General features: G+C 46.6%; 1 protein-coding gene across 1 annotated transcript; it reads right to left on the bottom strand.

The window, feature by feature from the left end:
- Positions 1 to 522: 522 nt before the first annotated feature.
- Positions 523 to 11,012, bottom strand: DIPK1C (divergent protein kinase domain 1C). The gene is made up of 4 exons (XM_035550629.1): positions 10,824 to 11,012; positions 5,470 to 6,147; positions 1,485 to 1,649; positions 523 to 738 (listed from the first exon to the last, which is right to left on the bottom strand). Exons 1-4 carry the CDS (start codon positions 11,010 to 11,012, stop codon positions 523 to 525), a joined length of 1,248 nt encoding a protein of 415 aa, XP_035406522.1.
- Between the last annotated feature and the right edge of the window lie 2,859 nt (positions 11,013 to 13,871).

The following is a 13,871-nucleotide window of genomic DNA, read 5'->3' as shown; positions in this document are numbered from 1 at the left end:
GCTTTGTACAAAAGCAACCCTTCACTCACGTAACAATGCATTTCCCTACTTGAACTTATTTTCTTTTTTTAATACAGAAGACTCTGTCCTCACTTTTAAAATCTTTATTCTACAGTGAAATAAAAATAAACATCATGCACATATTTCTCCACACCCAACCATCCACTGTGTTAATTATTGATATTAGATGTGCTGCACTTACTGTTTTCATTTTCAGAGCACCACCCATACGTAAGTGGATGCCCAGCATTCAGACAGATGCACTAGCACTAGCTCGGGAAAATAAGCAAGAGTGGAACCAGGTAATGTAAAACAATTTCACACTTCAAAGGATATTAACAAGACGTGCTGCACCTGCAGCCATGAATTTCATTTGCACAGCAGAAAACCTATCTGCACGTCGTGAATGTAACGCAGTGGGCAGGAGGGGTGAAGGAGGGGGACGGAAAACACAGGCTGCCTCGCACGCGGTGTCCCTTAGCACTGGCTGTGCTGTGGCCTTCGCAGTTGTGCCTTTTGTGTCTACTCTGCCCTCAGCAGTTCTCGCTGACTGACCCGAAGCAGGTGGTACAATTCGGAGAGAGAATTCAGGGGTCTCTGGTGCCCAGCAGCATCCACACGCCCCGGCTCTGCACACTCCTGCACAGCTTTCTGCAGCTGCGGCTGCAGGGGGAAGGAAACCAGCGGCCCTCTGAGGCTGGGAGAAAACCATCGGCGGAATATTTTGTCACAGATGACCTGAGGAAAAAGAGCAGATTGCTGTCTTGCAGGAGCTGTAACTAACTAATGCGCTGCCGCTTCCCCGGGACTGAAGCAAAATGTCTCTACTCTTGTAGCAGCTGAATCCAAAATGCCTTCAGCCATTCAAAGAGGATGATAAAGAAAAGGAGTTTGTACAGAGGCTGTTCTCTAGCTGAGGAATCCCCCTTCTGCTCAGGCTGCTCTTGCTCTTCTGCATAACAAGTGGTGAGGATGGGGAGGCTGGGAAGCAAAGTGCAGACGAGCTGTGCCCCCAGCCTCTGTGCTGAGCGAGCGCATCCCAGCAGCACCATTTGGGTGGGTTATAGGACACCTCAATCTGAGGCCAGGAAACCCAGAGACCCCTTTCTCTGTTCCACCTCCATGCTATATCTGGAGAGTGGAGAACAGCAGCCACAGCCTCCTACTGGTTACAGGTAGACAGCCTTGACTTCACTGTTAGTGGAGGCAGTAATGCTAATGCCCTGCTCCTCCTGCCTCTCCTCACACGTGAGGCACTGGGCAAACAACTTCTGTAGCAGCTACATGAAAACACAGCAAATAAATGCTAGTGAATATAAAGGTCTGTCTGCCCCAAGATGGGATTTCTGAATGGGACTGGCACTCGTGGCCACATTTAAAAACGTGTCCATCTGCACTGCACGGTGTCCTCGTACATACCATACATTTTATAGTCAATGTGATTGTAAAAGAAATGGATGCATAAAGCAGCTGTGTCTACTCACTTGCAAGTTGTTATTGGCTCTCTGTGCTCCACATTTTCTGATTTTCAGATTGCATTTTGAAAAGCAATCAAAAAAATTACAGTCGTCATCTCCTGTGCAGTTCTGTTCAAGGATGTCCCTCATTTTGGGCTCAAAAAAGGCCATATCCACATCGATGGCCACCACCTGTGGATCAAAACAACCCATCAAAACCAGCACAGCATAGACTGTGGATAGGGCTGAGCAAGCATTCCTTTGCTCCTCTCTCTTGGAAATGCTGTGCTGAGATCATGTGCCTGTGGTGAACCAGAATCTCAATGAAAAGGCTTTCTTTAGCATAACCGAGCAGCAGTGGTCTAATGAATAACAATTCTTAAACAAAAGCAGCCAGTGCTTACCACAGCAGGAAAGGGAAAATTATATGCGGACAGTATGCATCCCTGAGGTCAACTGGATTGATTTGCCTTAAACCAGGACTATCCACCTTGAAGACTGATTAACCTGTTGTTGCAGTTTATGCAGATGGCAACTCAACCTTTTAATTATATGATGCTGCAAATTACCTGCAGGCCAGATGGTCTCGTTTCGCAATTCACCTTTCAGACTAAACTTTGCTGCTGTGGAGAGGAGCGCTGCAATGCACAGAAGTACCTGCCCCTGGTACGGTTCCTCCAAACCTGCCATTGCATCCAGCTGTACCTGTGCAGCTGTAGAAACGGATCCCTGAGGCTGCTGAAAGTTGGGAGTGTTTGCTGCAGTTATTGTCATTTATTGTGTGAGGATCTTGCTCTGCCTGTCCAGAAGTAAAAGGTCCATAACGGAGTCTAGTCTGCTCACAGTGGAAAATATAAGGACTGAAGGGATCAATCAGTTTTCTCACCCTGATACAAGGCTTGCAAAGCACTGACTGTGCAGCACAAAGAGGTCTGGATACCTGCTGCCTGTGCTGGATTTGAAACCACTCTGAGACTGAATGGCTGCAGGCTCAGTTTCTGTCAGTGTCACTCCACCCATGAATGCTTCACTGCAAAAAATCACAGAAGTAATCAGGGGAAGAGGGGAAGCTGGTAATGGGGTGGCAGCTGCCCAGAGACAAGCTCTGGGTGAACACAGTCTCCCTTCAGTGCAATGAACGCAGCCACCAGCACGCCTTCAGAGCCATGCTTAACACTTAACACTCAAAACCTTGACTCAGAGACTCTCATAGGGGCTAAAATACTTCTTACAGGGACCTGGGCAAAGCACAGTTAACTGGGTCCAAAAGACAGTCTTATTTTTGAGATTCAACCTTCCAAAGTTACACGGGAAGCTGAACTGTGTGGCTGGAGCAGCAGCTGGATCAACCCCAGCAGCTAAAGATGTCTGGTCTGGTAGAAGGCCAAGCAAACCTTCCACAGGCAAAAGAGGAAAATCTAATCTTCATTTTATTCTTCTTTTTTCTTTTTTTTTTTTCTTTCTCCCTTGCCCCCCAGGGGAAATCTTAAAGAGATGAGGCATAGCTTAAAAACTCACATATTTTTAAGCTTCTTGGAGAGCTTGATAATCATGACATAGCCTAGGGAATTTCATACCTTTGGAAAGGCAGTTTTTGTTCTTTTTTTTTTTTTTCTTTACTTCCTTAAATGTTCTTTAGATTTGGTATGAACTTCTTGTAGATTCTTGTAGCAAGGCAGAGAGATAGTAAAATTGTTGAAGCATTTTCCCCGTCCTATGGTCACTGCACCAGCTTCCCGTAGGTCTCTGCCAGCACTGAGCACCTTTGACAATCTTTCTTTTTTGACAACAAGGAGGACAAAAAAAAAAAAAAAAAAAAAAAAGAGCCCTAGTTCTCAAATGTGCAGCTGCCAAAGGGTTCCGTTGTTTCGCTGAAGTTCATCTGTTACAAAAATGCTTGGGCATCCAACCAGATGCTCTACAGATAGATTTGGGTGACACAACATGTTAACAGCTACATCTTGATTTTGTAATGATTGGAAATTATGATGAATGTGTTGAGTTCTAAGGAAATGCAGGAAGGAACCAGCTTGGCTCCTGACCTGATTTAGAGCTATGTCGAAGGTGCAGCAGTCTTTCTAGCTCCGAGGTGCTGGTAAAATAAGCAACTCTCCCTGAGCACTGCCTGTTCACCCAGACCTTCTTCCAATTCTGCCCCTCACATAGCTCCGTGGCATCTTAAAATTATTCTGGATGAGCCACCAAGGCAGTGATCTCTACACCCATGCACTGCAGGAACAGCAGGTGAAGGCTGGAGCAAGGGCTGGAGAGCTGTCCCCATCATCTGAAAATAATTCTCAAACTATTGCACTCCTGGCACATTTCTTCGGGTGTTAGCAGTATCATTACCGGGATGAGTAATAATGGTACTATTATGGGGTTTTATTCTTATCCTGTAGAGAGTATGAAAAACAAGCATGTAAAAAAATGCTTAAAATGGTTGTGGAACAGAAGAGAAGCTGCCTTTGTTGTGTCCCCATTCTGGAGACGATTGACAAAGAAGCCTAGAGTTCCTACTTCTCAGCCTCCTCCCATAGTCAGTCATCAGAAGCTATCTCTGTTCCCCCCCTCAGCTTTCTGGCTGTAGGCATCTCCTGCCTCTCAGCCCACGGGGGTGATAGCTGGAGATACCATCACATAATGACCTGTACCTAATGTACAACTGGGAGACCTGTGCATGAGCAGCAGCTCTTTTATTTTATTTTTTTTCTTTTTGTAATTGTTTTTCCTAGAAAATACTAAATTAGATGGCTTTTGTATAACAGGAGGTGACTGCTGTCTCTTTGGACCCCAGAAGTCATGAGAGATTCCTGGAAAACCAAGCCTCACCAAAGGTAATGGAGGACACATCAAATATCCTTTCTCTTCTCCTAAGTGCAATCATTTTCCTCTAAGTAGGCAGCAAAGCAGATGTTCTAGCGTGTGCTCAGCCATGTGCAGTTACAGCCCTCAGAGCTGAAAAAGATGGGCAAGCCTGCCTTGAAGAACCTCTGTCAGATCCCACTTTGCCTAAATACTGTTATGCTTTTCTTAGTTTCTTGCTACACCTCCCCAACCATTCCCTGTTCTGCTGCTGTATTGCACCTGAATAAACAACGTAAGTGAAGGGAAGGCGAAGGGGAAGCACTCTAATTGCTCTTAATGGCTATAAGCTTAGGCAATGTTTATCTAGTGCTCTAAAGACTGGAGTGTCCGTGAGTGCTGATAATAGCATTTGAGCTCCTGACAACACTTTGTATGCACTCGGAGTGCAGAAACTCCACCAACGTCACTGGAAACTGCGAGTCTGGTTCAAAAGCTTACTACATGGTGGCTCCAGTCCATACACACAATTCCCACTGAAACCCGTGGAATTTCTGTCCGCAGACTGAATGCATATTCAGCAATATGGTGGTGAGCTATATCACCCCTTAGAAAACATTTACAGTTATCCGCTTCTGAGTTACAGCTGTACAAGGCAAAGTCAAACAGCAACAGTACCGGGGAGTTTCTTTTCACCATCCTCGAATCGTTTCCAGATTGGATAATCTGAACACTAAAGCACAAAGATGTGTACGTTTGTATGCGGGGAGTTCCCCTTGTGTCAGACCAGAGAATCCAGCCTTAGTGTTCAGGCTCTAACAGCTTTCCTTTCAGCATTGCTGCCAGAAATAATTGCCAGGACTCAGGTTACAGCTTCATTTACAGCTTTTGAGATCCCCTTGCCTTCAGGAGGCATCCCTCACCACATCCAAAGGATATGACCCTGTCAGTGTCAGTACCTTTGAGCAGGTGAAACAAATCAGAACCAAATAAACAGCCCCCAAAACAAGCAGCAGGATCAAGTGCTCTGAGATGTGGCTGCACATATTACGATGACAGAAAGTAGTAATAAGGCTCCCCTGTCACTTTTAAAATGTGTTTGTTTTGCAAAAGCTTGGCCAAAAACTGTATGAGGAGAGAACTGTCATTTTTTACACAGCCCCTTCCAGTCTAGAACTTGACCTGAAAATGCTGCAAAGCCCCAGCTTACCGTGAGATCGTGCCTGATAGCAAAGTTTTCTGGTTTGATGTCACACAGGTGAAGTCGGTGAGAGAAATCATTATCAAAATGCTGCACCATGTCCAGAAAGCTGAGTGCGATGTCAATGATGGCTCTCACTCTGCTTCTGTGGCCAGTAAGGGAGGGACCAACCATGTCTTCCAAGGGAAAAAGAGTTTTGTGCCAGGCATGTCCAGCTGTGAGATACTCCACGGCATAGAAGTGTCCACAAGAGCCAATAATTCGTAGCACATGTTTGCTGAAGTCCTGAAGCAAACTGAAGAAGATATATTCCTCCTGCTGGAGCAAGGACCACATGCTGGCCACCTGTGCTTTCCAATGGGGTCCCTTCCTCCTTGTCCACAGGGGCCCCATGGTGTTGTTGGACAGTTCCAGACCCAGAACATTTTTGACCTCCAAGGCTGCCATCAGCAGGAGCTCCGTTTCGGTGATATCCTGTGTTTCCACCTCCTCTAGTATGCTGAGATGCTGGTAGCTGGAGAAGATTTCCTTTTTGGATTTCAGGATGATGGGCTGGCCTCTCCAGTCAGCCTGGATGACCTTCTTCCCTCTGTCGTAGTACAGGCAGTGTTTGTACACCAGCTTCTGTGCCACACACAGGTCCTCACAGAGGTCACCGGTCAGGGCTCCGCTGCTGTAGTCAAGACACTGGAGCGAAAGAGAAGAATAGTCATAGCAGGACCACGTGCCCACAGACCACTCAGAAGAAAGGTAGAGAATCAGCAACAGTTCTAAGCTCAAGAGGGCTGCAGCAGCTCTCATAGCACAAACACACCCCTGCCGTACCTGATGGGTGATTGTGCAGCTTTTCAGAAGTCCCTGGAGACCTCCTGCTAGGGGGGAGTCTTGCTTCAAAACAGGAATTCTTGGGATGGGGAAGGGCAGGCCGTGTTTCAGACAAGGAAATGGACTGGATGACCAGTTACTCTTAAGTTTTCGCTACATAGGAATTCAGTGAGACAAAATTTCAACACACTTAGTTGTGCTGTATGAGCACATCTGTCTCATATCATGCGCTTATACGTGCTATACATGCTATATGATTCTGGGCTTCAACAATTTAAAGCACAGAGATAAATTCTTATATAATTCAGGACTTCTCTGGAAGGTTCAGCACAGTGTAACTTAGACATCCCCACTTAATCTACAGCTGTGGATGGGTAGCTGGATCGCTGGGACCCTCAGCAGTCCTGCATGTCAGCCTTGTGCTCGAGATGCCCTGAAGGAAGCTGCAAGTACCTCCCTCTGCACTGCCTGGAAGCAAAGAGGTTGTACTTGGTACCTCTTGGACCAAGAACTTTCAGAAATTTTAAATTTGTACATGCTTTATGACACTATTACTCTTCTGCTTGCTAGTTAAGTGGCCACTGTAAATTCATAAGAGAACTGCAAGGATTCCCTCACCAGTCCTTCCCTCAACCCGTAATTGTTTCCATACCATCGCGTCCAAGAGTGTAGGCAATTGCTATATTCCTGAGGGCATTCAGAAGTGCAGCTGCAGGGACTGCTTTGGGGGAATCAGCAGAGGGGTGATCACCGCTCTCTGGTGGAAGGGGAACAGACCGTGGTGGTGTAGGAAGCCAAACAGCTGGGAGGAGGCTTGACAGTGTCAGCCTCCTTCCTGGCTTTCTGGCATTTGAGCTTTCGTTTAAGTGAGCTGGCAGCTCCCACTGCACGTGGAATACTTGCAATGTCTGCCTAACCCCGCCTCGTTTGTGACTTGCTGCTACATAAACAGGAAACACGAGCATAAAATTCAAGGGATGCATTTCCTTAGAAGAGCCTTTGAGGTGTGCACCAGGGGAATGCATTCTGATGCCAGGCAATATTCCAAGCCCAGAGTTTGAAAACACACCAGGGAACAGGCATGGGATTAAGTCTAAAATCCAGGAGTGGTGCAGGAAAGGGTTAACTTAGATAAATTTTTAGCTAAGTTGGCTGAAACAGCTCACCAAGGGCTGGTCAGACAGGCATAAAGCAATGTTCTCACAGCCCGAAAGAAAATATTCAGTGCCAGCAAGGGGAGCCACGAAGGCAAACTCTGGCATGAATGTCCCGACCCTGAGTCCAGGGGGTGCACATGTGTGATGCACACATCTGCATCCACATCTGCATCAGCACGGTCAAGCAGATTCACTGGGCTGCCCATGGACTTCAAAGCACACAGATCAATGATCTTGCTTTTGAAAATCTGCTCCTATGAATGCAATACAAATGTATTTTACCTTTTTAAGTAGGAAATGTAATTTTCTCAGCGGAAGTAGTTTAGCAGCTCTTGCTGCCTGGAATGCCAGGCAATTTTAGAAAAGATAACAAGCAGAAGGATTTTTTTTTCATTGTGTTTTGGAGCTTAAATATAATTACACTTAAAATCCTTGCTCTCCTACTGAGAAAACCACAACTTAATCCTTGTTCCGCTACATTAAGAGAACTAGGGCGCAGTCCTGTAATTGGGTCCGCATGGGTGAACCCTTGCCCCTGTGGACAGTCTTACTGTGGTCCTTTATCAACCACATTCACTCTTGGAGGTCCCATAGGCATGTACATCTAGAAGAAGGTGTGCCCAGAAGACCTGCAGTCAAGCATGTGAACGTGCAGCCTGTTTTCTTGTGTTGCCATCATGTCGTTATTAATGGCATTAATGAGAAAAAGTCATGGAAAAAATAGTCTCACATGTCGCAGGCATAGGAGCTGAGTCATTTTTGAACTGGCTGCCGTTTGGGACTTGTCTCCTGTTCCATTTCAACCAGTATCTGACAAACAGTCTCTGAATGTGATTCTTCTTACACTGAACCTGGGCAGTGTTCTGCAAACATAAATTGCCCAAGGAGTTCCTACTCTCACAGTGATGAAATACAGATTGGCCCTAAAGAAATAACATTCTCTCTTGGTCACCAATGCAAGCAAGAATCTCAGAAAGATTTCCTCAACTAATAAAAAAAGCAGCAGAGCAGTTTGAACAACTTTCAAGGGTTTCTCTACTCACAGAATACAGTGAGTTGCAATTCACTCAGTGGTTTTAAAAATGTCCTCGTTTTCCTGTTCATTACAACCTCAAAGGCCAGCAAAGACTGACCCCAACGTTATGTCCTCAGTTCTTCAGCCCACCTTATGTTTTATGTTTTGCCATATGCATGATAGGCTGAGTAAGCTTAGCTCCTCAGCCCTCTCACTATGATAGTTGTTTTTTCAACCCCTGCATCATTTTTGTGTTCTTATTCTCTCCCCATTTCTCTCTCTAATTTCCCCCCTCCGATCTTAAGAAGCATAAACATCAGAACTGAGTGCCATGGTCCAGTGCTGCAAAGATAGGCAGCAGCCCTTCCGTAATTCTCCTTTTGGGATACAGTCACAGCTCGTATCAGCCTTTTAGGCACAGTCTGCACTGGTAGCTCATGCTGAAACAATTATTTAACCCCCACATCCTTTCCAAAGTCACGCAGTTTCACAGGACGGTCTTCCATCCTGTTGGCATAGCCTTTACTGCTTTGCTCCCCAGTCTATTAGCTTGTATTTTATTTTATTAAAGCCCATTTTTGTGGACTGAAAACTTTTAGCCAGGTGAGTCAGATTACCCTGCAACAAAAAGATGCTCTCTTTATAATTTACCAACCCAGGAAACTTTGCACTAACGACAGACTTCACCATACAAGATTTTATAGCACCACGATGACTGCTGATAAACAGGAGAATTAAAGTCCAAAGAAGCCTTCTAGAAACGGTCTGCCACACTGACACCTCTATTTAATGGCTGCGCTTTGAGATCTGTTGATGAGACAGACACAAAAACACAGCATTACTGAGGCTTGGACTCACTCATCTGTTTCTGTTTAAATTGGCCATGTAATTTTTCATATCCTTAGTTCACTTACCAAGAAATGTTAAAAAAGATGGGTTTAAATTCATGTAAAAATTTAAATTAATGTAAACTCTACCTAGAATTTATATCAATTTAAATAATTTGCTGTACCACTGCCACTTTGTGTGTAAATCAGGCCTGAGAACGAGCCCTGTCTTGTAATCATGTACTTCTTCTATGTAAATGCTATGCTAATCAAGGTTTGGGGAGGCAGCAAAATTAATGAAACTCTCTGGAGAAAATCAAAACTGATCACTATGCAATTTAGTTTGTTCGTTATAAAAGAAGGTGAGAGTGGTGTTAGGGAACAGCAAGTGGTCCTCTGGAGAGCTGAAAGCTGCCTCTGTCAGACACACCGTGCTGCTCTGCCCTTCCCAGAGCAGCACACAGCTACACAGAGCTACATTTTACTTACGAGAGGGAAATAAACCCTCAGAAATGCCACCTGAAAGAGAATATACCCATGCAATTGTCACCCACTTGTTTAAAATAATTCATCATCTTCTCTCCTGCTGAATGCATTACAGATGACCGGCAATATAGTTTCCCTCGCAAGTTGACTTTGCTTTGTGAAAGATGTGCGGCTAAAGCCACCCGGTTGTTTCGCGACCAACTGCACTTTGAAGAGCTGCAAAACTCACGCAGTGCTGCAAAGGTGTACAAAGACCTACTTCTGGGCTGATGAATACGAGCTTGTTTGCACCTTGTTTCACTAGGACAGGGCCTTTCTAATGCCATTCGGGAAGCTGTTGGTTACAAACCTTGGTGCTACTGTCCGAGACTCACCGAAGCAAGCAGATGGACGCGGCGCTCTCGGCTACCGTTCCTCTGGAAAGACCTTCTGAAGACAACCTCCAGACCACGCTTCCCACACACCGATGGAGACAACTTCCCAAGCTGGTGCCTGACATCTGGCTCTGCCTGGGCTTCTGGAGCTGTGCCTAATCCTCTTCAAACACGAGGGAAAGCACCAGGTCTCCTCCAGGCACCCAGCACCAGGTCTCCATCCATCCATTTGCTCTGGTTTCTGATGGTAGTGGACGGAGCTCGGGGGCTCCCCACCATCCCGTGCCCTCGCAGAGGGACGGGCAGGATCCTTCCCCCTGGCTGCAGCCTGGCACCCAGTGCAGCACCACTCCCCATCCCTGCGATCGCTCCTCCTCTATCACACAGAACCGAGGGAAATTTTGGGGGGCAGCTCTTGCTTGCTGCCCATTGTCTCACTGCCAGCAGCATTCCTCCCTTCCCCTCTCACCAACAGCACCACGAAAAGCCCGAATTAAGAAGCAAAACCCCGCCGTGCGCCTTAACCCACGCTGCTCCTCTTTTCCCGAGCGCTCCCAGCGCAAACCCTAAAACCTGCTTTTTGCTCATTTTACCCCAGGACGGGGATCCCGGGGCCGGGGAGCATCCTCCTTTCCTCCCTCCCTCCCTCCCTTCCCCTCCACCCTGCCCCTCCACCTACCAGCCTGGCCAGGATGCTGCGGCCGCTCTCGTCCGTGCAGCGCCCGGGGAAGGCTCCCCGGCGGAGGAGGGCGAGGAGCGAGGCGCTGAGCCCCAGCCAGCAGGCGGCCCAAGCCAGGAGGAAGGCGGCCGAGCTCCTCCGCCGGCCCCTGAGCCGCAGCCGCTTCCAGCAGCCCCCGGCGCCCCTCATCGCGGTGTCCGGCCGCCCGCCCCGGCCCCGCAGCGCATCCCCGCCTCGGGGTGCCGGCCTCGGTGGGTCTGAGGGGAGCGGAGTTCCGCCCTCTTTTGGCTGCTCTCTCCCGTGCCAGGCTCCCGTTAAATGAGGAAAAAAAAAAAAAAAAAAAAAAAAAAAAAAGGAAAAAGTTGTTTATTCTGCAGGAACTTCGCCGCTTTTCTCCCGTTTGTGCCTGTGGGGTTGCTCCTGCGCAGCGCACGAGGTCCTGGCGTCCTTTCCTCAGCCCAGGTGCAGGCACTCCCTGCCTCTCTTCAGATCACTGGGCTCACTTCTTCTTCCTCCCTTCGCTCCCTCCTTGGGAGCCCACCACACCATCACACCACCCTGCTCAACGTAAGGCACAGCACTCAATGCACAGATCCAGGTTTGCTGTCAGATACAGCGAAAAAAAGGACCAGATTCGTTTTTTGTTTTTTTTTTTTTTTTTTCCCCCTCGTGCAGATAGTTAACCCAGGCTACTTGCAGTCCTGTTTCAGAAAGATGAATCGCAATTAGTGAAATCGCTCAGAGGGTAAATTACACTAATGAGTGAGAATAGCAGAGCCTGGCCTGTTGATGGAGAGACAGAAAAGAATTCAGTGGGCTTGTTTTAATGTGCACCTCCTGTAAGATGCTCTGGGGCTCATTTTGTTAACAGATTAAGGTGATAAGGGGAAGGCTCACTGTTGGAGAGCTGGACTCCAGGGATATGTGTTCCGTACCCTCGTGTCCAGCTTCAAGAAAAACATCTCCCTGTACAAGTAATTAAAAAGAAATAAATGCCAATTGATGGTATTGAATTTTACCTCTCAGAACAGCAAAGGGGCAGCAGGCTTGCTGCTATCCACACCTTCTGTGTGCTCACTTCAGTTCTTCCCTCCACAGCAGAGCAGTGCTGGAAATAGAGCTCCCAAGTACATGGGAGACTATGGCAGAAAAGAAAATGGAAAGATAAACACATTGCTGAATTACTTTAGCTTTCTAGGTCTGGCAGTGGGGAGGAGAATACGGGGAGAACAACAACACTTGCATCTCCAAAGTGTTGCAGAGGCAGAATCATTGCCACTGGCCACATCTGTCGTTAGTGGTTTGCTCTCTCTCCATCTCACTTTACCTGCAGAGGCTGCCCATGGCCACCCTTCTTGTATTTTCTTGTTTCTTCCCTGGTTCTTTTACCTAGAGGAAGGTGCCTTTCGCAGCACTGGGGCTACGGCGTGATTCACACCGAACAGGGTCACTCAGCACCAGAGTATCTCCCTCCACCTTGGTTCTGGGCTGCCTGTTTAATAGCTTAGGCACTACGTATTAAAACTACGTATTTTTTACGTTTGATTTTTTTAAAATGTGCCTCTTGATTTCTCTCTGTGTTGGTATTCCCCAAAGGACATTATGTATTATCTTTCCATTATGTATTATCTTTTCATTATGTATTACCTTTTCACATCTGTAAAGTTCTGTACGTGCATTGTTTGTGCTGTTTTGAAATCAAATCTTAACTACTTCTGACTTGGAGCTGGGAACAAAATATGGAGACTTCAGCTCTGGTTAGGTGGCATAGCTGAGCTGCTCTAATTGCTGCTGGCAGAGCCAAGCACGTTCCCTCCTCTCCTCTACCATTCCCTCCCTGTTTTCCCCGTTTGTGGCTGCATAGTCCAGTCCCTTCCCCTAGCAAGATATGTATTTTGCTGCCCAGTGTATTTACTGAACTCATTAACAGAGCAGAAAACTGTAAACCTGATATCTGCAGCGATTATTTTCAGATGGGTTAGGAAGTCGGGGTGCCTCAGGATGCAGCCGGGCACGCTGGTGAGGCTGTTGCAGGGAGCAGTGCCGTGGGGCAGGCCCTGAAGGATGGAGTGGGGCACAACGGCTGGCTCAGCTGTATCACGTCTGCACGTCAAGGGTGCAGTGTGATATTACCCATACCGATGAAATTATGGCATTTCTAAGAAGAAATGGAATACGGAAGAAGAACAGCTAAAAAGTGTTAGGTGAAAGAAACCTGATGAAGTAAATGCAAGTTACGCAGCACTCACACTAGACTGTTTACCACTTTAATTTCATGGTAAATCCCACTGGAGGCATTTGCAGAGAACACCCTGTCTTTCTAAGAGGTTTTGAAATAGTCTTCAGACAATGGAAAGGGTTTGTACCTCATTTTTCAGTCTCTGATGTTTCGAATATCCCACTGGCTTTCGTAGGAGTGAAAAGCTGAACAACAGTAGTAAATGTGTGTGTGTGTACACACGCACATACCTACTTATACCTGCGTGTATACATATATACACCCATATATACATGTCTTTAGACAAGAACAAGAACCAATCCAGAAAACTTGGATTCATTAAAAGTTAAAAGCCTGGTTGTTTAAGAACCAGGAGCCTTTCACAGCAATTTGTTGCCAGCTGCAAAATTAAAAGGTAGTTTGGGGTTTCTTCTGACTAACAGGGTCAGTTCCAGCCCATCCACTGTAAAATATAAATCTAAGTGTCTCTCTGTCATGTAGCAATTTTCACTATGAAAAAAAAACACCTTTGCATTAGAGGAACTTAGTTTCCTTTAAATATTAAAATGTGGCAATTTGACATTGTGTTCCTGTATCCCTGAAAGAAGCTATATCCCTCTTCTCATTTTAACTGAGAATTAATCTTCATGGAAATTAATTAGTAGAAGTTGAATTAGCCTCATAGGGGGCAGCAAAAATAATCCTGGCTTGGTTCCACCTGTGGCATCTCGGTCGAGCCAGGACCATGAGGACCCCTCAGCTTGGGATCTTGCTGAGCCCACATTTTTCTCATCGACTTCAGGCAGAAACTGTGTTGCACGGGCTCAGGT

The sequence above is a fragment of the Cygnus atratus genome, chromosome 2, assembly GCF_013377495.2.
Source record: "Cygnus atratus isolate AKBS03 ecotype Queensland, Australia chromosome 2, CAtr_DNAZoo_HiC_assembly, whole genome shotgun sequence".
Taxonomy (NCBI): Eukaryota; Metazoa; Chordata; class Aves; order Anseriformes; family Anatidae; genus Cygnus; species Cygnus atratus.
Note: the sequence above shows the minus strand (reverse complement) of the source record. Positions and strands in the feature narration are given on the sequence as shown.